Source organism: Talpa occidentalis, unplaced genomic scaffold (assembly GCF_014898055.3).
Source record: "Talpa occidentalis isolate TD23 unplaced genomic scaffold, MPIMG_talOcc4v2.1 talOcc4.9, whole genome shotgun sequence".
Taxonomy (NCBI): Eukaryota; Metazoa; Chordata; class Mammalia; order Eulipotyphla; family Talpidae; genus Talpa; species Talpa occidentalis.
This window is the reverse complement of record NW_023605305.1, coordinates 29,763,173-29,786,720: the sequence shown is the minus strand read 5'-3', so window position 1 is coordinate 29,786,720 and position 23,548 is coordinate 29,763,173. Positions and strand designations below refer to the sequence as shown.

The 23,548-nt window shown below is 54.9% G+C and overlaps 1 protein-coding gene across 1 annotated transcript in view; it reads left to right on the top strand.

The window, feature by feature from the left end:
• TRABD2B (TraB domain containing 2B) overlaps positions 1-20,071 on the top strand; it is a 192,460-nt gene extending 172,389 nt beyond the window's left edge. Inside the window, exons 5-7 of the mRNA XM_054691515.1 lie at positions 4,850-4,940; positions 6,821-7,090; positions 14,790-20,071. Of these exons, the coding sequence (XP_054547490.1) occupies positions 4,850-4,940; positions 6,821-7,090; positions 14,790-15,009 (581 nt within the window). The 3' untranslated portion in view covers positions 15,010-20,071. The remainder of the gene's footprint in view (positions 1-4,849; positions 4,941-6,820; positions 7,091-14,789) is intronic.
• The last annotated feature ends 3,477 nt before the right edge of the window (positions 20,072-23,548 follow it).

The following is a 23,548-nucleotide window of genomic DNA, read 5'->3' as shown; positions in this document are numbered from 1 at the left end:
GCGGCCAGCTGATGGGCAGGGGCCAGATCCAGCCCATGCCCCATTTACTGCATCTTGTGCCTGGATAGGGCCCTTTCAGCACTAAAACAATCCAGGGCTGTGCTTGCTCAGAGCAGGGCACCTTCCCTGTTAGTCCACGCGTGCTCTTCAAGGGCGCTCTGGCTTGCTAAGTCAGAGGACATGACCACCAAACAAGTCCCACCATTTCCAAGACCGTTACTCCTCCACCCTTTGCTAGTCCTCTCCTGCATTCCATCTAACACCTGCCCGTGCTGGGAGTCCCGGCCACAGAGCCTCCTCCTCCTGGAAGCCTTCCCTGATGTCCTCCATAGATATCTCTCCACCACACCCTGGTTTTTATTTCTGGATCCTTGTCTCTTTTGTCCACTTTTTCCCTTTGTCTCCTTCCCTCTCTATTCCTGTCTCTTTGTAGCTCTTTCTCTGTCTCACTGTATCTTTTCTTCCTACCACTATGGCTGTAGCTCCTGTCTCTTCTTGCCTATCTCAAGACCTCCCGCTTCTCTCTCTTGTCTTTCTCTTCTCTCTTTCCTTAGGTTCTGGAGCTCTCTTCCCCTGCCCTCCTCTCTCAACACCTCTCCTCTCTCTCACTGCTCCCTGTCTCCTGTCCCTGTCTCTGGGCTCCTTATTTCCCGCCCCCCCGCCCCCCGTCCTCCCTTGCTTTCCTCCTCCTCTCATCCACCCAGCCTCAGCAGATGAAACAGAACTTGCCTTCCTGCAGAGAGCTGGCCAGAGAACATCTGTCAGTGCTGGAAGGAGCTGCTGAGCAGTGGCCAGGAGACCCCAGGAGCCTGGGCGAGCCATGCAGGCTAAGCCTCAACACTGTGGGCTCCTTTGGAAACTTTCCACAACCTTCTAGCAGGTTCCAGGATGGGTGTGGTAGCTTTTTCAGGATCTCTGACCTTGGAAGCAAGCCTCAGCCCTGGCTGCCAGCCTCTGGGGACAACATGAGCTGGGCCCTGACTAAGGCTCGTCCAAGGCCCAAGTCCTGGGATTGGTGGAATCCAGAGGGGTGTCACCGAGAGGCTAGTTTAGGGCTGCAAGGCGGGTGATAGGCAGGTTCAGGTCTCCTGGGAAGAGGATGAGATCATGGAAAGGATATGGAGTAACAGGTTTTGTCACTCATTCATTCAACAAACATTCATGAAGTCACTACCATGTGCCAGACTTGGGCTTGCCCACAGGGACAGAGATGAATCAGGCATGTCCTATGCCCTCCAAAAGCTCTTGATCTCCCCTCAAGTGTCTTGCTGAGAACACATTCTGGCAGAATTAGCACAGGGGTGTGGGAAACTCATTCCGGCTGCAGGGAGGAAGGTGATAACCTGAGCCAGAGTCAGGAGGTTTAGGAGATTAAATCAGGGGACTCTGGTGACTGGTGGTATGTGCATGAGAAGGGAGAGGAAGCATCAAGGCAGGGCCCTCCATCTGACCTGGATAATGGAGCTGTATTGAGACACAGCCTGGGAGGGGAAGTGAATTGAGTTTTGTAGGTTCTAGAGGATGTTGGGGGAGTGGGGTGTCCAATAGGCCACTGCACAAGTGGGTCTGGGTTAGGCAGTATTTCCAGACTGGTCAGCACTGTGTGGTCTTTGAAACCATGTGGATGGATGATTTGTCCACAGTTGTGAGTAGTAGAATGAGAAGAAAAGAGGATCTTGGGTTCCCAGGGGTTCCCACATTTACTGAGCAGGAGAAAGAAAAAACCCGCCGAGAGGAAGAGGGAGCAGTGACAGGAGTATGCAGAGAACCACAGCACATGTCCTGGGCCCCCAGAATATACTGGCTTGACCAACACGATTGTGGGCCCCATGAAACCAAACCCCAAAGAAGGGGAGGAGAGAAAGGTCGTGGACTCGTGGGCTCAAGCGTGAGGCATCAGTCGGAGCATGGGCTGCATGGGAAGGAGCCCCCTGCAGCTGTGCAGGAGCCAGGACGGGAGTAAGACACCATCCTCCCTGCCCTGGAGGATGGAGTTGCAGGCTGCTGTGGCCTTGAGAGGACATGGGAATTTGAGAAAAAAAATCATTGCTGATTGCTTCTAGCTTGTAAAAACATCTTAATGCTTCCATTTAGCATCTTAAGGTTCACAATAAGGGACTGGAACTGCTGAGGTTGAAGGAATGGAGCAGGCACTGCCTAGACACCGAGACATGGAAGGCAGGACTTGGGATCCGGGGCCTCCATCCGCTAAGCCTCACCCTCCCGATGCCCCCTCCGCCAGTCCAGGAACATGCTTTGGAACCGCCTTGTGCCATCAGTAATACTGCTGCTCCTGTGCAGCCTGAGTCAGGCTGTTTTCTCTGGCGGCTCTTGAAATCCTCCAAGCAGACCACTGCTGGGTCTGGAGGCCCTCGTCTTTAGAGGGGTCTCCATGGAGGCAGCGAAGGAACGGTCTTTGCTGCCAGGAGTGGATTTCAAGAGCTATTGGCAGGGAGTGGAGTTCACGCAGCAGCCTGGGGACTGGAGGCCGCCACACCCGCTCACTTCCAGCCGGTTCGTGCTCCAGCCACGGGTGGGGAGGAGGCTAGAGTGGGGGTGACCATGGCCCCTGCCAGGGGCCGGCTCAGCACATCACTCAAAAGTGCACTCTGGACTTTTCCCAGAGACTTTCGCTCTCCTTCCTTGATAGGGCCTTACAGATGCCCCAACAAGTCAACCAAGGGCTTGTGCCCATTCGCCACACAGAAAAACAGCCCGGGAGCGAGGAAGCCACTTGCTCAGGAACATGCACCAGAGACTTAGTCTGGCAGGAGGCTGGGGCTTCTGTCCCTGACAGCAGTGGATCAAGGCCGGAGCCTGGGAGGGCCTGTCAGTTGTCCTCATCTCTCCTGCAGCCAGCTCCCCAACTTGCCCCGCCCACCTCCTCATCTTTGCAGTACCCTCTTCCCTAACTGGAACACCCTCCCTGGGTGCCTCCCTCTCCTGTCCTCGCCTAGCTGGCCTCTGGTCAATTAGCAGTGCCGCCTCAGGGAGGTCATCCCTCACCCCAAGTTTGATTCAGCGCTTCCTGGGTGACCTTAATCCTCATGTGCCCCCTTCAACATAGCCCTTGGCACCTGGATCAGAAGAGCCTGACTCTCAGTGAGTGCCTGGCCCGGAGGCCGCCTGCCCCTCTGCCCAGCACTGGACGAGCACTCAGGCAGTGTTAGTCAGATGAATGAAATGGACGTGGAGAAAAGGCATTAAAGAGAGGGCAAATACATTTCTATGAGGGTCTCTCGCATCAAAAGCCTTCCCTGTAGAATCTGAGAGCTAGAGAAAGTATGCAGCCGCTTCCTACCTTGCACACAGAAATGGAGGCATTTTAGCATAATGGGCTCGCCAAGGTCTCCAAGTGAGCTGGTCCTGAGCCATACCCCACGCCGCGTGTCCAGTGCTCCAGAGGCAGGATCTCAGGGACAGTGGCAGGCGGCAAGAGAGATTGCTGGGCAGGGGGACTCCTTGGGCAGTCCCTAGGTTAGCAAAGCCAAGGCCGCTGGGGAGGGCTGCAGGGCTTTCCCTCGCTCCTGCTGCTATGCTGTCCCAGTTGCACTGGTGGGAACCGCTGTATTCCCCGACAGCTTGTCCACTCTTTGGTCTCCTCAGACCTCCATGGGGCTGTCAACATGCTGACCTTCCAGCCTGTCACCTGTCACCACCCGTCAAGTCAATTAGAGTCGTGGTGCAGGACTCCCCTCCCCAGGGGTCTGGGAGACTGGTAAGCAGGAGGGGAGCACTCTACACGGATGATGGGGCTGACGAACAGCCACACAGGCGGGGCAGGCCCCCGGAGCTCTGGGTAAACACCGGCCACCCCCATCTGCCTACATTGCTACAGTGAACAGTGGGGGCTGCCAGGGAGCTGCCTCACAGCCCAGCCTCAGAGGATGCCTCCTTCCAGAGCCCGGCAAAGCCACCTGTGTTCTCAGCTCTCGGCATGCGTCCTCTGGAGGAGGCTGGCTCCCCCTCTCCTCTGTGTCTGCTGGCTAGGTGATTCATTCCTGTGTTCCCAGTGCCTGGCACAGGGCTGGCCACAGAGTCAGTGCATCCTGAGTGTTTGTTGAATGATTACAGGTTGGGTGTTGAGATGGCCTCTCCCCCTTACACATGAGTGTCTGTGTCTGTGCCACCTCCATGCCCTTGCCACTGCCTCCTGGACCCTGTGATTGGATGGTCACCCCTCCAGGATCTGACACCTTGGTGAGTCTTCAGGGGCTATCCCAGTGCCTGGCCATAGTATCAGTCCATAAATATTAGATAAATGGTGCAAAAATGAATCGGGGAAGGCTCAGATCCAACCAACACTCAGCACATGCCAGGCCTATGCAGAGCAGTGATCCTGCAGTCTGTGCCCCAAGGGACTTGGTGAGGAGACAGACAAGACACGCAGAACAAGGAGCCCGGAGTTGCTGGCGGATCTTACAAAGATGAGCCATAGGTGTGTCGAAGGCTTGCTGGCTTCTTGAAAGAGGTTTCTTTGCGCTTAGCCTTGCGTGATGGCTGGAGGCAACCCCCGCATGGACAGCTGGGCTGATGCAGTGATGCAGCACTAGACCCTTGGGAGCCTTTGCTGTATGCCGGCTGCCACCCCATAATCCGCACAACCTTGCAGGTTGCCACAACAGACATTCCCTCTTTACAGATGGGGAAACAGCCTCAGGGAGGTGCAATTGATGAACAGCAGAACCAGGATTTGGACCCAGGCAGGGTGACACCAGGACATCTTCCCATTAACCTGCCCTGCCTCAGAGTCTGGCACCTCACTTTGCTGTAGGCCCCCAGCCTGGGGCGTGCCCTGCTGCAGGTCACCTGGCATGAGGCTGAGCCCACTTTGTGTCTTGTGTTGCAGGTCACTTTCTGGGGAACAACACCGTCATCGACGTGCTGCGGCAGGCAGGGCTGGAGGTGGAGCACACGCCCGCGGGACAGACCATCCACAGGTCAGCAGCTGCTCACAGGGCGCTTCTAGAGGCGCTTATAACCCCTCGTGTTTGAGTCCTTCCTCTTCTCATCTCTTGAGTCAGCCTGACAAGACTGCTTTTTCTCAGCATCTGAGCGCAGCAAGGCATTCCTCAAGCACCCTGTCAGCCCCAGGGACCTTCACCTTGAAGTTCATTGTGCCAGCCCAGGTCAGGGTGGGAGAGGGGCCGGGAGGCAGGCCACTGAGGCTGCCCCAGCTCCTATTCATTTCAGAGCCCAGGCCTTAAAGAGGGGTCCCTCCATTTCTCCCCCCAGAGCCCTGCTCCAAGGGCGCTCAGCCTGAGTCTTGAGAGCACACTGAAATCCTCTGGTGGGATAAGGGGGAGGGGATGCTAAGGCCACCCCAACAATAAAAGCCATCATCGGCCACAGGTGCTCCCTAGGTCCATCTTTTGTCTGCCTGTTTTGAATTATCTCCCCAGCAGCTGCGGCATCTCCCGGGCCCTGGGAATCTGGGGTTGCCATGGGGGCTGGGGGAGAACAGACTGAGTAGATGGCCTTCTCTCTCTCTCAAGGAGAAAGAAACCCCCCACCACACTGGCATGTGGGAGTGGAGGGAACAGGCTGCTGACTCCTTGGGCACTGTCTCCCCTTGACAGTTCCTGAAACCCTGCCCAAACTTCCCCCAGGGTCAGATGTCCCCCCAGGAATTCCCCTCAGGCCACAGAAAGGAAGGAAAAAGGGAGAGGAGCAGAGGCTACTCCCAGGCTAAGGAGTGTCTGTGTGCACCTCTGTGTGGGTTGAGCTCCACACACGTATTTCCTGTGCCCTGCAGGCCTGCTGCAGCCAGGTTCTTTGCCCATTGGCCAACATCACAGAGAGGCTGGTTATGTGCCAGGTGCTGTTTGAACTCCTCTCCTTCATCCTATGACAGCCCTGTGGGGTCAGTAGTAGCACTTGACAGCAAACTGCTGTTTGGTATGATCATATCACCTGCCCCTCAGTCACAGTCTGCAAGGTGCAGTGTCCTGGTCAAACCCACATCTCTCTACCTCCAGCTTCAGCTCTAACCTGATCAACAATGCCCTGCCTCCCCTGAAACAGGGCTCAGTAAACAGGTGTTTGAATGGACCATTGGACCAATGACATAGCAGTAATATGTTAAAATGCAATATTTGGTGACCTCGACTATGTAATTACTAATGTTAACTGCTTGAGTGCTTCAGCAGCTTGCTCTTTGCCAGGCACTGTTCTGATACTTGGGCTGCATTAACTGTACCACCCTCAGGAGGCCCCTATGAGGTAACAGGCTGTAATGGCCCATTTTCCAGGGCAGCAGATGGAGTCACCACAAGGTTAAGTAACTCACCTAACACCCCTCAGTCCAAGAGCAGGTTGAATGAGTGACCCTGACCAAGATAAGCTGCCCCCCAGAAACCCATGCATGGCTCACTCCCTCACCTCCTACAGCCTGGGCTCAAACGTCACCTGGCAATGACCAGCACCCCGCCCCATGCTCTCTGCTCTCTCTTCTTGATCTTTCTCTTCAGCAGCTAGCCGAAGGACTACCCAAAAGACTGTTTGATGTCCTGTTGTCTTACTTTCCATCGATTTTGAAGTGCACCCTCAGAGAAGGCAGGGAAACATTATCTGTTGGCATCACTGCCAATGCCCAGTTCTGGAAAAGTGTCTGCTGCAGGGCAGATGCTCAATAAGTATGCATCGAATCAGTAAATGAAAGAATAGGTCGGCCTCGCAATACCAGGTGACAGTTGTCCTGGTTACTCTGACCAGCCCCGCATCTCCTCCTGACCTAAGGACTCTCCCAGGGAATTGCACTTCTGTCCCACATGAGAGCCCTGCCCTCCATATGTGTCTCACGTGCCGTTACCCCTTGCAGCCCTGCTGCCCGGAGCCCAGCACCCCCTCCTGAAGGTACCTCGGCGAGCCCAGCCCCGGAGACCCCAGCCACTGCTGTCCTGCCGGTGCCCTCAGCGACACCCACTGCCCCCCCTGAGGAGGAAGACCCCGCCCTGTCCCCTCACCTCCTGCTCCCCGACAGCCTCAGCCAGCTGGAAGAGTTTGGGCGCCAGAAGAAGTGGCACAAGCGACAGAACAAACACCAGCGGCCACGGCAGTTCAATGACCTCTGGGTCCGCATTGAGGACAGGTGAGCCAGAGGTTGGGGGGCAGGGCAGGTCTGCCAGGAGCCTGTCAGCTGACCTTGAACCTGCCCTGGGCCTGGCACTATGTTGCCCAAAGTCCTGCTCTAAGGAAGCTTGGCCAGTGGGTACTTGAGGGGAAACGTGGGCCTGGCTTTCCCCATTCACAGAGGATCCTCTTATTTGGGGCTTCCAGAGCACGCTCATATCTGACTTCTCACAATCTCAAAAAAGAGTGAGCATCTTTTTCTCCATTTTAAAGGTGGGGGAATAGAAGCTTCTGTTAGGTGCAGTGGACAAAAGTCAGCTTTGGTTTTCATTTCCTGGGTCGCACCCAGTTTGTCCCATGGCCAGAAGATGAAACTTGGAGGGCAAGGGGCAGGCTGACTCCATCCCAGGCATGACTCCCTGGCCTGGGCAGCAACACCCTGACAGGGCGGATCCCACTGTGCCAGAGAGAGGACAGGCCTGCCTGCCCGAGCTCGGTCTCATCAGGGTGCAGGGAATCTGCAATAAACCTTGTTGGAAACCAGCAGCTGCAGGAATCCCTCTACTATGCCGCTGCCTCTGCCCTCCTCTGTGTGTCCCTCCTGCCCCACCTTCTGAGCCTGTCTGTTCCCAAAGTTCCTGCTATAACCAGGACAGTCTTCTAAACTTCTAATCCTCCACCTGCAGGATTTGCGGCAGGAATGTCCACCTTTGGTGACCAGTGTCACCGAGCACCTAGGATGTCCCATGGAAGGGTGGTGTCCCAAGCTGCAGCAGCCAGCGAAGGCTTGGGAACCAGACTCCATGGCACAGGAGGCTTCATGTTAAATGTGCACTGCAGATATAGATGAGTCTCCAGATAATGAACAGCTAAGGCCCAGGGTACAAAAGGCTTGTCCAGGGTCACACAGGTGTTGGCTGCTTCCCGCTCTGGCTACTTCATGATCCTCCTTCAGCCAGGTCTGTCACTGATGAAAGGTTGACCACACCCAGTCCACTACCTTAAGGTTCGGTGTATGAACTATCTGTAAGATTTTGAGCAAATAAGCATCAAGCCATCAGCCCGTGAGGCATTGGTTTCAAAGTGCTGGCTTGGACTACTGGGATAGTAACATCTACAGAGCCCTGGTCAGCCCAGCCTGCCTGCCCAAAGCAGAGACACAGCTGTTACCATATTGGCTGTGACACATGTGGTTCACATGCCCAGCAGGGATGCCCCCTTCAAACCAGGGGAGGAGGGCACCGTTAGCAAGCACGCTTCCTTCAGCCCTAGGGAGGGCATGCAGGCTGCCAGGGAGACGAGGGACAAATGGAGGTACTGGCAGCCCATGAAGAGCTCGGATCAGTAGGTCACTGAGAGCCTTGATGAACCCTATGGGTGACCAGAGCCCGGCCAGTGGTGGGTCCAGCCCACCAGGCGACAGGAGGCTGGCTGTCAGCTCAGGCTACGGACCCCCAGCCCCTAACCATGTCTGAAAGGCAAATTTCTGTAAATGGCTCCAAACAGTTTCCTTTTCACAACACATAGTTCTGAAACACAGGCCCCAGTTTCAGGAGAAGAAAACAGCTTTTCTTTGGCAAGAGGGAGCCCCTTCTCAGTCCAAACAGGTAAATTGTGGTTGGATAGAAGAAAGCTTTCTTCTATCTGGTTGGGATGAAGAACAAAGTTTCCACTGATGGGCAGCCTGTTGTTGGAAACCTTGGCTTTGGTTTCCTGGGACACACCCAGTGTGCAAATGGCCCCAATTTGTCCCATGGGCCCTGAGCTCCCCAAGAGGCCGAGGTGCAGGGCCCGGCTCCTGTCCTTCCCCGAGAACTCATCCCCTCCTCTTAGGTTTCCAATTCTCCGAAAGGCCAGAGGAGTGCTATCGGAGGGCCTCAGGCCCGCTTTGTAGCTCTTCGAACAAGGCCCTTTTCCTTGCTGTTTTGCTGTCCCTACTCATCTTCTGCCTGTAAGCCTATGCTGGGGTCCTAACAGGCCTGGTTCCAGGTCTGTGCTTTACATCACCCCCCTCCATGTGAGAGTCTTCGGTGCTCCCTCTCCCCCAGATGATCTTCCTTTTGTCTGCCCAGTTGCAGAGCCTCCACCTCCTTCCCTGCCCACCCGCTGCCCCTCCTGCTAAGAGCCTGCTGCCCCCCCCCCACCCCTGCCAGGCTTGTGTTGCTCTTCAGCAGGCCCTGCCTGACCCCTCCACCCTCCATTCTGCCCTCTCTGCAGAGCCCGGTGCCACTGGCCATGTGTCCAACTCCCATTCTGTGTCAGGCACTTCTTGCCATCATGTCCCCGTTCTGTCAAGAGTCCTGGAAGGAGACCTTATTTGTCAAAATAGAAGAAGCCAAGGCTCTGCGATCAGATACCTTGCCCAAACCCTGTAACAAGTCAGCTGTGGAGTCAGAACTTGCATGCAGCTCTATCTAATCGAAGAGCCACGCCACCACTGCTGGGGTCTCCCTGCTCTCCTCCGCTAGCCCCTGTGGGGGTCCACACAGCACACAGACCTCAATTCCTCACTTGTGTTTCTTGACCAGGAGGCCCTGGAACCCAGATCTGGGTAGATTTCTCTAGGTCATCGGGGGCCTGGCTAATGGTTTGCTCACGTGTGCATGAGTGACAGGTGTGCATGTGCACACACGCTTGTGTGTGTGTGCGCAAGCACCAGGTCAGGACACTACCTGGAGCAGGCTAGCCTCCCCTTGCCCCTCATTACCCAAGATGTAAACACACCCGAGGAGGTTTAGGGAAGCAGCAGTCCGTGGCAGGATGATTTATGGGGGACCGTGAAAGGGCCAAGCGTGTGTCCGCAGAAGGCTACACAGCAGCGACAGCACTCTCCAGGACCGTCACATCTGAGAGCCAGTAGGGGCCAGCAGGGCAGGGTGTGACCAGGGCAAGCGAGGTGGAGACCAATCCCAAGCGGGCTGTGTGCAGGGCATCACCCATGTGTGGCAGCCGTGACCACCCTCAGTTTCTCCTTTTCTGCCATTAGGGCTTTGAATGAAGGTCACACCAGCTCTGTTGTTCTTGAAGTTCACAGGGAGAGGGGGGGGGGGGGGGTGTGTGTGATATGTTGTATAAACACATTGGATAAACAGCGTGTAGAGTTCTGTGCCATCGGGCTGGGAAAGTCACGATGGGGCAGGTGCAGTGAGGGGGTCATTTGCAAGTGTTGGGCCTGGCAGACAGCAAGACACACAGGTGACATCTGTATGTGGTAGACCCAGAGCCTTGTTGGGTCATTGACCTCCTGGGTCTCCATTCCCTCTGGGGGAACCGATGACCAGAAGCCCTGCAGAGGGAAGAGAATCTTGTTCTACACCTCCTGCTGCCCAGGGCTCCCCAGTTCTGGTTTCTCTTAGCACATCCAGACCTTCTCTCGGGATGGTCCAGGGTTATCAGTGTCTCTGTATGAGGCCAGGACATTGTCTGATTAGAGGTCAAAGACTTCCCCAGGAGAAATGGGAAACTGGATCACTCATTGAATAAAAGCACAGATGAATTCAGGCAGAATCAGATTCAAATCCTGGCCTCTCCTTGTACTCGCCTTGTGGCTCAGAGTAAATGAGTATATGCTTAGAATTGGCAGCCGGCAGAGCCCTGGTGTCACCTGCTAACAGCTGTGTCCAGAGTTGGTGGCAGACTTAGTCTAGCCTGAGACACCTCCAGTCTCCCCCTAGCAGAAAACTGCTCCTGAGCCTGCAACATGTCCTAGACTTACAGCCTTAAATGAGCCGCCACTGGGCACAGGGACAGCTTCCCCGAAAGGTCCAGTTGAAAGAGCCCCGGAGCCACAGTCAGCCTGTGCCTGAGAAGGAACCCAGACGACAGATCAGGGGGACCTTAAATGTCCGGAATGATTGAGGGAGGCTGAGGGAAAGGTGAAGGCATTCCCAGCAGAGAAGGCCCTGTGGCCAAAGGCATGCTAGCAGGACGTAGAGCTGCAGGCAAACTGTCAAATTAAGATCTCTGCCTGCATCTGACCTGCTTGGCCCAGCAAGACTAGGGGCCAGCCTGGAATCTAGCGGAGTCTCCTCTAGCCGATCTAATCCACTCCCCAGCAACAGGCCGACCTATCTCCGACACCCCATATGCCCCAAGCTCCATCTCTGCTTTGTCTGCTCAGAACCCTTTAAAAAGTTTGCCCAGGGCACAGCCCAGCAGCCCCTCATATTAGCCAGAAAGCCACAGCCCAGAGACTCCCAGATCCTGCCATCTTCATGCCCTGGGGCTTCAGGCAAAGATCTCACCTTGGATTCTGCTGCAAGAAAACATTTTAAAGACCATGGGTCTATTCCTGCTCCTCCATTGTACACCGAGGGAAAACAGGCTAGAGGACAGGACTTCCCCAAAATCAGACGGCAAATGGGAACACAGGGCAGGCTAGAACGGGGCTTCTTCCAGCCAAGCAAAGGGGCCCTGTCGGCTTAGAGCAGACGCAGCCCCTCGGTGCCAGCCGGCTGTGGAGCCTGGGAACACTCAGAGTGTTTGGTTTGGCTTTGAGGCCACTTTGCCATGAGACAATTTTCCCCAGCATGGGCCGGGGGCAGGGGAGCAAGGGGAGGGGGCATCCCGAGCTGGGGGACTGAGCTTTGTGAGCAGTGGGCTGGGGAGGTGGGGGGAGCATTTGAAGGGGCTTTTCCTCCCTACCCCCCAACCTCAGCCCATTTCCCTGGGACTTCTTCCAAGCAATAAAAACCCCACTCGGGCTCCAAGGGGGAGCTGGCATCTTTGGTTTTCAAAGTGTGAAAGCAAATGCCTTTGGGCGCCTGTGAGGCATAGTTTTCATAACTCCTACTTGGTCTTTCTTCTGACAGAGGGAGCTGACTGAGGCCAAGTGGCATGCCAGCCTCCTCCCAGGCCAGCCCCCTCCCAGCGCTCCCAGCTGCTCAGACTGCAAGGCTCGGGCAGCAGCTAGGTGGAACTTTCCTCGTTGATGTGGGGTTTTCTTTTATTGGAAAAGAAAGGAGGGAAGAAGGTGCTGAGGTAATGGCCCCTGCTGAGGGCAGCTAGGTCAGAGGCCATAGGAGACTTCACCTCTGGCCTCTGATCCCGGCCAGCCTCTACCCCCAGGCAGCAAGGGCTCAACCAGGAGCTTCCCTGCTGTGTTCGTCTCTTTTGCTCAGTCAGGGACACACCCTGGCCCAGCTCAGTCTCAGGGGCCCAAGCGCCAGTGCACATCTGTGTCCTGATTTCCTGTAGCCTTGGTTTCCTCGTCTTGGAAATGGGAATACTACTAAAATGACACGCGTAGAGAATCAAGCACAGTCAGTCAGCACACAGGAAGTGCTCTGTGAATGGAGCACGTTATTAGATGTAATCCTATTAATAACGCTGTTAAAACGAGCCAACACCATATGGCATTTTCGGTGTACTCCCCACCATTCTAAGCACAGCACAGAGAAACCCCTTCACACCTCATACAACTAAAAAGGAATCTCTGACAGTGTGATTGACAAGAAATGTACAAGGTTTAATGGGAGACAACTCTCCTAGGTGGCATTGGGGATGTAGGACAGATCTGAGGCCTCCAGGTGAGGGGGACATTGAGCCAAGCCTTCATAGGTGAGGAGGAAGCTGGCAGCAGGACATTAGATGTGACTGGAGAGGGTGGCTGGGAAAGCCCTGACAGGTAAGGTGAGGCACCTGATCACTGCGAGTCCCAGGCAGGCTGAAGGGAAGCATACCGGTGTGGGTTATGAGGGGCCTTGAAGTCAGCCAAGCTGACTCTCCTGCAGTCCACACACACACACACACACTCTATTCAGGAACATCCCTGTGTCCTTGGTGCGGGGCTGGAGCTTGCTCCCTCCTCCCTGCCAGCTCCTCCGGGGGTTCTGAGATGAGCGCAGACTCCAGGTTGGGAAGAAATGCACACAAGGACAAGGACCAGGACGCAGGCGCCTCCTATGCAGGGAATGTGACCAGGAGTAGAGGGAAGTAGGGGGATGGAGCATGGAGGAGGACCCTTCATTTACTGAGGATGATTGGACATCTGCTGTCAGAACAGAGGCCCCAGCCCAGATGAAGATGGGGGTGCACACTGACTGCTGAGCCCCTGCCCACTGCCCAGGCCGAGGCTGATCCAGGCTGTGTGAGAGGCTCCTGGGCCAGGGCTACAGTGGCACTGGCTGCACTGGTGGTGATGGTAGAGCTCCCACGGGGGTTCCCCCAGTTGTTGGGCCCCCATGGGATCAGGGAGTCATGGGGGAGGCCCTGAGACCCAGGGAGTGAGCAGCCTGTGGGCGAGCACTGGGAAGGAGGGCAGTGTCCCACATGGTGGAGGCCCACCCACAATGCAGACTCCCAGGGGTGGCCCTGCCCGGGTTCTGCCTGCCTGTTCCGTAGGCTGGCCAGGGAGGGCAAGATTTCTGCCCATCCAGTATCTGCTGGTGAGCACCAGCTGCAGGCCCACTTCAGACCCTGGCCCTACTGTGTGTCCTGGAGCAAGTCATTGAACCCCTTAGTGCCTCAGTTTCTTCATCTTTGAAACAGGTATAAGGGCTTACCTGCCTTGAAGTGTTGAGGTTTTGAGTTAGAGTATGGTGAGAACTTGGCACAGGGCCAGGCTCTGTAAGTACTTCTCTCACCCATCAGTGTTCAGCAGCCATGTGCAAGCTACACTCCCTGCCTTCACAGCTGACTGCTAAGAGGTCACCTCTTCCAGGAGGCCTTCCTGGAAGGGGCTTCTGTGTCTCCCTGCTGCCCCTGGGCTTCTCAAAACCTTACCCCTCTGGTGTGATGATATTTGTCAGAACCTGTCTGCATCTCCACCTGCCTCCCAACACCCCACACTACCCAGGTGGGTGTGGACCATGAGCTTTGGGCTCCCAGCCCCATCTCCGTCCCACAGCCTTCCCCGTGGCCTCTCTGTTACACCTTGTGGCTGTTGTGACCTCTCCCCCAGCACGTCTTGCCCGCTGTCCCTCTCAGTTCATCACTTCCTCTCTCTCTGAGCCAGTAACCTGCTCTCGAGTCCTCCCCGCACTTTCCAACCACCCAGTGCCTGCCTCAGGCTGCCAGTTTGTTCTTCATTCGGTCTCTGTGTTTCTGTTTCTCTCCTGCCCTCTTTCTCACACAGGCTTACTTGAGACAACAATCTCACCCGTTACCTCCAAAACTGGATTGCATTTTTATAAGTTCACAAAGAACAGCAGTTTTCACTAAAACCCCCTGTGGTTCCGCCAAGTGAGGCGGGCCTGGGGCTCCAGCCCATGAAGGCTGCCGGCAGCCTCTTGCCTGGAGCCTCTCTCGGCCTCTGTTTTCTCATCTGGTGAAAGAGGGCTGAGACCCGTGTGAAGGTTTGTTTTGAGAACCAGACACACTCAATAAATGGTAGGTGTGATCATGCAGGCGGGAAATGCTGGAGCTGTTTGCATTCTGTTTTATTTTCTGTTTAGCTCAGAGTGAGCAGGGGAGGGACACATAAAGGTCGGGGTGCCTGCATACATCAGTAGGGACTCTTGACGGCCCGAGAGTGACCCAGATCTATCCTTTCCAGTGGCCATAGGGGAAGCCTGTGGCCTTTCTGCCCAGCCCAGTCCCGAGCCTGGCAGGGAGGGTGTGTGGCCTCACGATATGTGTGTGACTCTGGGCTGTTCACTTTTCTTGTCTGAATCCCTTGTTTCTTTCCCCACGTCATGAAAAAAATTCCAAGTCAGGTCTGAACCCTAAGACCAGGGCCCTGGAGAGGACTCCACATTTCGTGTATTTTCTCTCTCCAGCACCACTGGCTCCCCACCGCCACTGCCCCTCCAGTCCACACACAGCTCTGGGACCGCCAAGCCCCCCGTGCAGTTCTCCGACCAGCTCCAACAGCCAGAAGAGACAAGGCCAGCCAGCAGCTCAGTGTCCGGCTGCTCACAAGCCTCCCTGGGTCTCCTGCCCATCATGGCTGCCAGCCTCTCAGCCTGCCTTCTGCTTCACACCCTCTGGCCCTCTTGACCTCCGCCGCTGGGGGCAGAGAAGCCAGAGAAACCACAGGAGGGTCTGTGGCCACACCCACTGCCCCTCCCACCAGCTCCAGGGGTGCCTGACCCCTCCCAGGCAGTCCAAACGGGATCCGTTAGCACACTAGAGCTTTAATGTACCAAGTTACATCTTCTTTTTTGTAGAAGGATCTTAATTTCCCATAGTGCTATGGGGCTCTTTTGTAAAATAAGTGTCCATATTAAAAAAAAAATGTATTTATTCTACCGATAAAACTATCTTTATGTGACCTATGTTAAAAACTCCTAAATTAGCCCCAATGCCAAGCCGGGAGGTGAGGCCAGGTGGCCAGGACATCTGCGATCTTGTGTGAACCGACCATGGCTTTGACCTGGCTGGCTCCTGAATCAGCAGAAGCCTCGAGTCCATGTTTGGTTTCTCCCACCTTGGGGACCTCAGAGTGTAGAGCAGGCAGACAGGCTTAGCTTTTGTGAAGCTGGATTTGGGAGCCAGAGTGAATGGTGACGGTCTTTCCCTCCCCTGAATGCCTCCTGGGGTTGGGAGGATACTTTAGGAAAGAGAATGCTGCTATTTTGAAAACCCTGAGTGTCTGTGAACTGACCCTGCAGAGCTCTTTGGAAAACAAAGTTTCGAACAAAGCCCTATAGAGGGAGAGGGGTGTTGGTGCTGAGAGGGAGGGGGTTCCCTAGTCCCTGAGATCCAAAGAGAGGAAGGTGGGAGATCCAGGTGTGAATCCAGACCTCCCTTGTCCCATCTTGTTAACCCAGCTTGACCAACAGAGCGACTGGTGAAACCACAGCCAGACAGGCGAGCTGGGCTGGAGGACAGGATGGGACAGAGGACAATTTTAGGGACAGGACCCTTGGAGCCCCAGGGTAATCAAGATTGTTCTGTGAGAAGTGAGTGTCCCCTTTTCACAGGTGAGGAAACTGAGCCCCTAAAGAGGTGAAGGGACTTGCTCATGGTCACCCAGCCAGGATGTGGTCCAGGATCAGTGTGATTCAGAAGCCACGTTCTGCCCTGCTCTCTCAGCACAGCGAAGCTCCCAGAGAGGCAGAGCTCACCTAGGGGGCCAGGACCAGCTTCTTGCTCAGCCAAAGGGACCCACAGCCAGTTACCAAGGGGGTCCCTCCAGTGAAAGGGCTCTGACTGCAGGGTGTGTGCTGCATGCCCCATGCCCAGATTTGTCTTGGAACCCATGAAGCCTTCCTGCCAAATCAGAGGTTGGGTGTAGGGGCGACTGCTACGGGGGACCTAGGAGACAGCAGCCCAACAGAGACAGGAAAGGGATGAGACTCAAAGGACTGGCCTAGCTCCTCTGCCCCCAGGCTGGAGACTGAAATGTCAGGCCCAGGGTGGCCTTCACTGTGGCCCAGATACAGAGCCCTAGAGCCCGAGAGTGGAAAGGACCCCTCCCTTTGACACATAGGAAGAGTAAAAATAAGACCAGACCCAGAGAGGGGAGGCACTTCCCCAAGGCTGCACAGTCTGCTGACTCCCAGTCCAGTGCTCTCTAGTGTCACTGCACCATGGCCCATCGTGTCAGATTAGCTCCAACATCGTCATGCCTAGCATGGCAGCTGTCTCTCTGGAGAAGGTAGAATTCTGGGGCAGCTTGTTGGATGGTCAGAGGTCCCAGGGGCAGGTTGGCCAGCAGCTGAATTCTTTTGAGCTCAGCCAGGGATGAATGTGTTTGAGCCTGAGACCTGGCAGGATCTCCGAGTTCTGCTTCAGAGGGTCCAGCCAGCCCCATGGGCACCACGCTCTAAACTGAACTTGACCCCAGCCAGGTCTGGAGTCCGTTTATCCTTGGCAGGAATGCGACTTCCTATTTCTGAGCTGGAAGGGGCTTAGCTGACTTATAAAGCGGGCTCCAAAGGGCTGTTGGACATCAAACAGATTGTGCAGAGCGCTATTTGGATGAGATAAGTGTAAAAGAATTAGAAACACACAGGCCAGATTTCCCTCTGCGCAGGGCAGAGTGTGGCATGAGATGGATGGAGATGGAGCTTGAGGCTAATTAAAGATGAAGCATTTGGGTAAACAGTCCAGGCACCTGACCATGTGCCCAGATCTGTGCCAGGCTCCAGGCCAAAGAGGTAAATGAACTCACTGTGTGATTATGGAGCCCACTCAGTGCCAGGCTCTATGTTAGGCTGAATCTAGCTCCCTTTCCTAGGCTAGAGGAACTCATCACTGAGATGGAACAGCAGCCCAATCCTATGTTCCCAGAAGACTTTAAAGGCTCTTCTGTCCAGGGCCCTGATGGGCAGATTCAGCCCTAGTCTGTCCCAGATCCCTCCTCTGGGGAGATGGGGGGATTCCAAAGTCTCCTTCAACCAAGTACGCAAGTGTTAAAGAAAGATGGATAGGCAGATGGATGGGCTAGCTGATTAGAGAGCCATGTGCCACGGGGCAGCCAAGGCCAATGTGGGTCAGCATCTGCAGCCCGAGTCTGCTAATCCCCAAGGACGGCCCACTGGCCAGTGTTTGAGTCATTTCATCCCAAACCCCCTGACATGTCCCAGAAGACCTGAGGCACAGCTACAGAATCTGCATGGCTGGGACACTTAAGTTCTCTCATCCTGGGCCAGAGATTCCTTCCATAGTCACTCATGCACTTTGGAGTCATCTCTCTGTCAAGGCTGATATTTTTTCCATCATTTTCCATGTGCCTAGCCTCATAAATGCCATTGCTTTGAGAGAATTGTGTGCCTTTCATAGGACTTTCCCATTTGATCTCAGGCAGTCAGGTAAGAAGGATTGAGACCCAGAAGTTTAGGGGACTTCTGTAAGGGGAGGGACATATTAATGATGGTTTTATGTGGCCCTTGCTGTCTCAGGAAAGCTGGCCAAGTGACCAGGGGCTCTCTGGGGCCTGTCAGCAAAACCATGACCTCTAGTCCTCCTCCAGGCTGGACTGGCACACCAATAGGCAGGTAAAGGCAGGGTCAATGTGTGAGGGAACTGCAAATAGCACCCCCAAAACTCTCCAGCTCTGAGATTCAAAAACCCAGCCTCTAGGGAATATGGGAGCTGGTGCTAACTGCCACATTTGCCTTTGCACCTAAGGACCAAGAGCAAATTTGCCTTGTGCTGAATGCTATGCCGTCTACTTCCTGGCCTCCACTACACTAGAGCAAGCCTTGGGGCCCATACCACCTGTCCCTCCCGTCCCACCTACTCACTCTCCAACCTGGTGCCATTGTCACAGCAGGCCTCAGAGAAAGGTCCTTCACACAAAGGCAACTGCAGCTTTGATGGAATCCTATGTGGCAGAGAACAGAACTGGGGCAAGAGATAGTGCTTCAGAGACCATGGGACAAGAACCAAAGTCCTTCTAGCATTCTGGACTCTCCATGGCCTGACCCTATGATCTTTTCCAGTCCATCCTCTCAGCTCTCCTACTCTGTGCCTGGCCAGACTGAATCATATTTGTCATTTGTCAAATAGACAGGATGTTTAACACATGCCACTCTCTTGGCCTGAAAACTCTTTTCCCAAGTGCTCATTCTGTGGGGACCAGCTCAGAGAGGATCTCTTCCAGGAAGCCTTCTGGGATTCCACTGTGCTTTCTTAGCATCTGTCACACAACCAGTTGTGCTGACAGTGTCAGTGTTCACACTGACGGCAGGGGTTATGTGAATTCATCTTTGTATCCTCTGCATACAAACTGATGCAGAGATGGCACCCCAAAGGTGTGTGGAGAGGGAAGAGAAGGGAGAGCGGCAGACCTCAGTTCTGCTAGTGGAACAATCTACAAAGCCAAAAGTGTCTGAGGATGGACAGATGCCCCTGTGGGTAGTGAATTTCCTGCCAGCACAGGTATATAAACAGGGACAGGAGGCCCACTGGTTGGAGAGGTGGCAGAGAGTTGAAGTCTTGGCACAGGACCGGGGTAGATGACAATCGAAGGTTTCTCCTGGCTCTGCAATGCTCAGGTTCTTTGAACATTGTTATTTTTTGAAAAATTCATCTAAGCAGCCAAAAAAACAAAGCAAAGCAAAACAAAACCCGACTGACTGTCTAACACAGTAAAGTTCAGGAATGAGTCCAGCCTCTCTCCCCCACGCCCGCCGCCCTGCATTCTTCAACAGCCCAGCCCTGCGTGGCGTCAACTGGTGAATTGGCTGGTGTGTCGGCAGCCCTTGGGCAGGGGACTTCTGGGCAGCTGGAGAGGACTGGGTTGGAACCCAGAAGCACCTTCCCTCCCTGCCCTCTAGTCATCATGGAGAAGGGAAGAGAGGGCTCATGAGAGGTGACTGAACCCCTACCTGGCCCTTTCCCAGGAGCATCAGCACCCTGACAGCTCTCACTGCCCTTTCTCCAAGCACCGGGTCTTCCTTTCTGGAGATTCTCTGGATATGCCTCCATTTTGCTGGGTGAACATGGCAAGTCCCAACCTGCTATGAGCCTCCGTTTTCTCATCTGTCAAAAGGAGGCTTTATTTCCTGCCCGGGGTGGTTCTGGGGGGGATGGGGAGGACTAGGATAATGCCATGTTCAATCTTGGGGCTTCATAAAGGTGCCACCCTCCCTGGACTCAGTGCACACCTTTTCCCCCGGGACCCGCAGGCTCCCTGGGGCTGGGAACATGTGACTGGCAGGAAAGGGACAGAGTAGCGTGGTAGCCGCTTTCAAGGGCCTCCATCGCCTGTCCCGCTGCAGGGAAAGCGACCTTCGAACAGGACCTAGTCTACGGTGTTTCTTGTGAGGTTCTCAGACATCCTGGGGGTGCAATGGCTGGGGTGGCAGGGGCTGTCTTGGCCGAGGACAGTCCCATTCTAAGGAGGCACGGCTCGACCCCTGCCCCATCCCTGGGTCTCAAAGAGATTGCAGAAGTTCCCAGCCCGACTCACTGTGTGACACAAGCTTCAGATCTTAATGTATTTGAAAGGTATTCATGATGTTGCTCTTTAATCACCTCTCCCTCACCTCTGTGAACGATCTTGAAAAGTTGTTTAAGAATATAATAGAAGACAAAGAAAGATGCTATTAATATTATTTTGCCAAAAATATTTTTGTAGCATAATATATTAATAAAAGACATTATGAATTTCCTGGATGGTGTCGCTGTGTGCTGAAGTCTCCCTTTCCTGCCAGGGGGCATTTGGGAAAATTGCCTCTGCTGGGAGGGCCAAAGGAACTGCAAAGGGCCCATCTTCATGCAGAAATTTGGGCAGGTTCTGGAAGCTGGGGGGGCGGGGGCGGGGGCGGGGGGGGGGCAGTGAGCAAGGGTTCATTGGTTCAAGAGGCCTCACACCAGGCAGGGTCCTGATAGACCCCTCCCCTTAGAATGTGCTGCTAGCCCGTACAGAGGAATTGCCTATCGGGTCACAAATCTAGAACCCAGGGTTCCCTCTGGGGTCTCCCTTTCTCTCCCTCCTTCACTCACTGTTATTTTTTGAAAAATTCATCTAAGCAGCCAAGACCTGGTGAGTCTCCCTTATTCACCCCTCCGTCTCTCTCCACCCCAGTTGCTCCAGCCTTGTCCAGCCCATCCTCACCTGCCTCCTCACCCCTGCCGCCCACAGCTGTGTCCCCTCAGATCACTCCACCTCTGCAGCCGAAGCAAGTGCTAGGCCTCACAAAATGACCAGTTATCTCCCCTGCTTTTACAACACTCTAATGTCCCCCGCTGTTCCCAGGACAAAGGCCAAGGCCACACTAAGCCCTCTGAGACCTGGCCCCTGCCCATGTCTCCAGCATGAAATTCGTATCTGAACAATTCCTCTCCCAGGATTCAACACCCGCGAATTACTGCCTGCCTCAGGGTCTCCCAAATGTAACCTGCCTTCCCTATCCTCTGCCTTTGCACACACTATTCTCTCAATGCTGTCCAGCCTGACTCGTGGACCTGTGGAGCTCCTGCTCTCCCGTGAGGCCCAGCTCCCCCAGTGTCTGCTTTATGGAGTCCCGGGGGCTCTACCAGCCGAGTCAGCAGGTCCTCCCGTCAGTGCCACAGCAGCTTGGTCACTGGGCGCCTGGGTTTTGCAGACATGATCATGCATCTGCCCTTCCCCTTGGCCACGACCACGATTCATCTCTGTATTGTCAGCCCCAAGCATAGATTTGCCATCGTGGGCCCTCCTGGAAGAATGAGGGAGCAAGTGAAGAAGGAGAAGAGGGGCAGGAAGACTTCAGGTAAGAAAATTCTCTTTTCCATCACAGCCTCTGCCACACCTCGTGTTAGCAGGCTGGAGCTCTCTGCGGGCATGGCCACCGGGACTTGGGGGACGGGAGGCAGGTCACTGAGAAGTTGGCAGTGGAGGGGTCTCTGGGTTCTGGACGCGCCTTCGGTGGGGGCCCCTCACCAGCTGTGGTAATGAGTCCTTGCGGGCCCCAGGGAGGGTAACATGGGCTGCCCGAGCAGGCACGCCCCAAAGGCCACAGTGCGATTGGAAACTAACATTTACGGGGCAGATCACCTATCAGACAACGTTCTAAGCATTTAGGTCTTCAATCATTTCATTCGCACAGCTGTTCTTAATTAGCTCTTTTTGCCTACGACATAGCTGAGACAGAGAGGTTAAGGAACTTGACTCCAGTCACACAGCTTGGAAATGTAGGAGCCAGGATTGGAACCCAAGTAGTCAAGTTCCAAGCCTATTCTCTTAACTTGATCCCGGCTGTGCCGTGTGCCTTGTGCAGCCTGCAAGGCAGGTAGGAGGTGATCCCCTCACACAGGCTGGGTGGGCCAGGTCAAGACCTAGGTGGCATCTGGCTTCAGGAGCCCCCCGTGTTCTGGAGTTCGCCCAGACCTTCTACCACCCATCTGACTAGACAACTCTAGAGGGGCAGCTCTGCTCACTCTGCAGAGGTGGTCTTTAGAGCTCACACCAGTGAGGTGAGGATTCTGGCTGTGGCTGTGCCCCGTGCCCTCTGCCCCTGCCCCACCAGCTGTTCCCAGGACAGGAGTCTCCTGTCGTCGTAGCAGCTCAGTGGGAGAGTGAGCCCTGGCCCTCCCTTGGGGAACAGTCCTCAGATCAAGTGCTCCTTGGGGAAAAAAATGTGGCCCAGGAATTGGGTCTCAGGCATGAGGGGACAGGTGACTAAGGGGACAAGAGACAGCTCAGGGACTCTGACACACTGTACCCCATATGGCAGAGGGTGGCAAGCAGGGAGACTTGAGTGCCTGTAACTAGTACACTGAGTGTCTGTAGGCAGGAAAGGGACCAAAAGTGTCTGAGGATGGACAGATGCCCCTGTGGGTAGTGGCTCTGATCTGGCTCCTGATAAAGTGCTCTTCCGGGGAGACACCACATGCTTAGATTCAGGGGCACCCCCATCTCAGCTCTAAACTTTGTAGGGCTTTGTAGCCCAGGATAGGAGGCTTCCCTATTACTACAAATCTCAGAGCTCACTGCCACAGAGGTAGAGTTCAGCAACAAGGTATCGTGTGAGAGGCCAGGGAGCTCTCCTTGAGAAGGTATCCCCCACCCCAGGATAGAGGCTGGAGGCCTGGCTGTCTCCCTCCCTCTCTGTTGATCTCTCAGCCTGTGTCCTCTCTGTCCATCTTCCTCTGTCACCTGAGGCCCCTCCCTCACACCCCCAAACTTCTAGGGCCCTACAGCCTAGCCTTCAGAGACAATGTCAGTCTCCTGCAGCAGATGCACCCCTGCAGCAGACACACCCCTGCAATGAGGACCACAGGCTCTTGACTCCATCTCTGCCTGGCCTGCTGTGTGACCTAGAGCCAGCTCTGCCCTTCTCTGGACTTCTGTCTCCTTGTTTGTGTGACAGGAGGTGAAGCCACCTGTATTTACTAAAATTCCTTGGAGAAAGAGCAGCATCTTTGCTGAGGAGACTTGTTTCCATTGGTCTTGAGGTAGGAAGAGAAAGCACCTCCCCCATCTCAGAGGAAGTGGAAGGAAGATACTCTATGACTTGGGTGGAGAGGAATTTTGTCATTTTTGACCCTGTAAAGGAAGGCAAGGAAAAGAAGAAAGGAAGGGATGCTGGGGCCAAGCTGGCTCAGGGGGAGAGTAGTCATTTTCCTGGCTGCTTTGAGAACCCAAACTCCATCTGCTCTGCCAGTGCAATCAATTCCACATTGCATGTAAAGAGCTGGGATGGGAGAGACCATGGGAAAGGCTGACTTTCATGGCCAAGTTGACAAGGGATAAAGCAGAGGTGGCAAGTTCAAAGAATCTATAGGCAAAGCAGACAAGAGGGTGAGGCCCCAGGGAATGTCAACTCTGGGAGGTCTGGGCACCCCTGCCAGAGCTGGGTGTTCTGAATGATCTCAATAATCAAGTGTGTTGGAGCAGGAATGTGCTGGCCACGTCTGGTTACGAGTGGACAGAAATGGCAAGCTTCGATGTGTCAGCCTTGGCTCCTTTGAGCTGTGTTGTATGGGAGCTCTGGGCTCATGGGGCCAGTTGAGCAGAAACCCTCCACCTTGCCATTGCTTTCCAGGGCCACCATGGCAGAGGAAGCTCCCATGGGTGAGGCAGGGAGGTGGTGGAGGGGGGGACCTCCAGCTGCTGCTCACGACAGCCAGCAAGCCAGGCGAGCTGGACCAGCCACTGTTT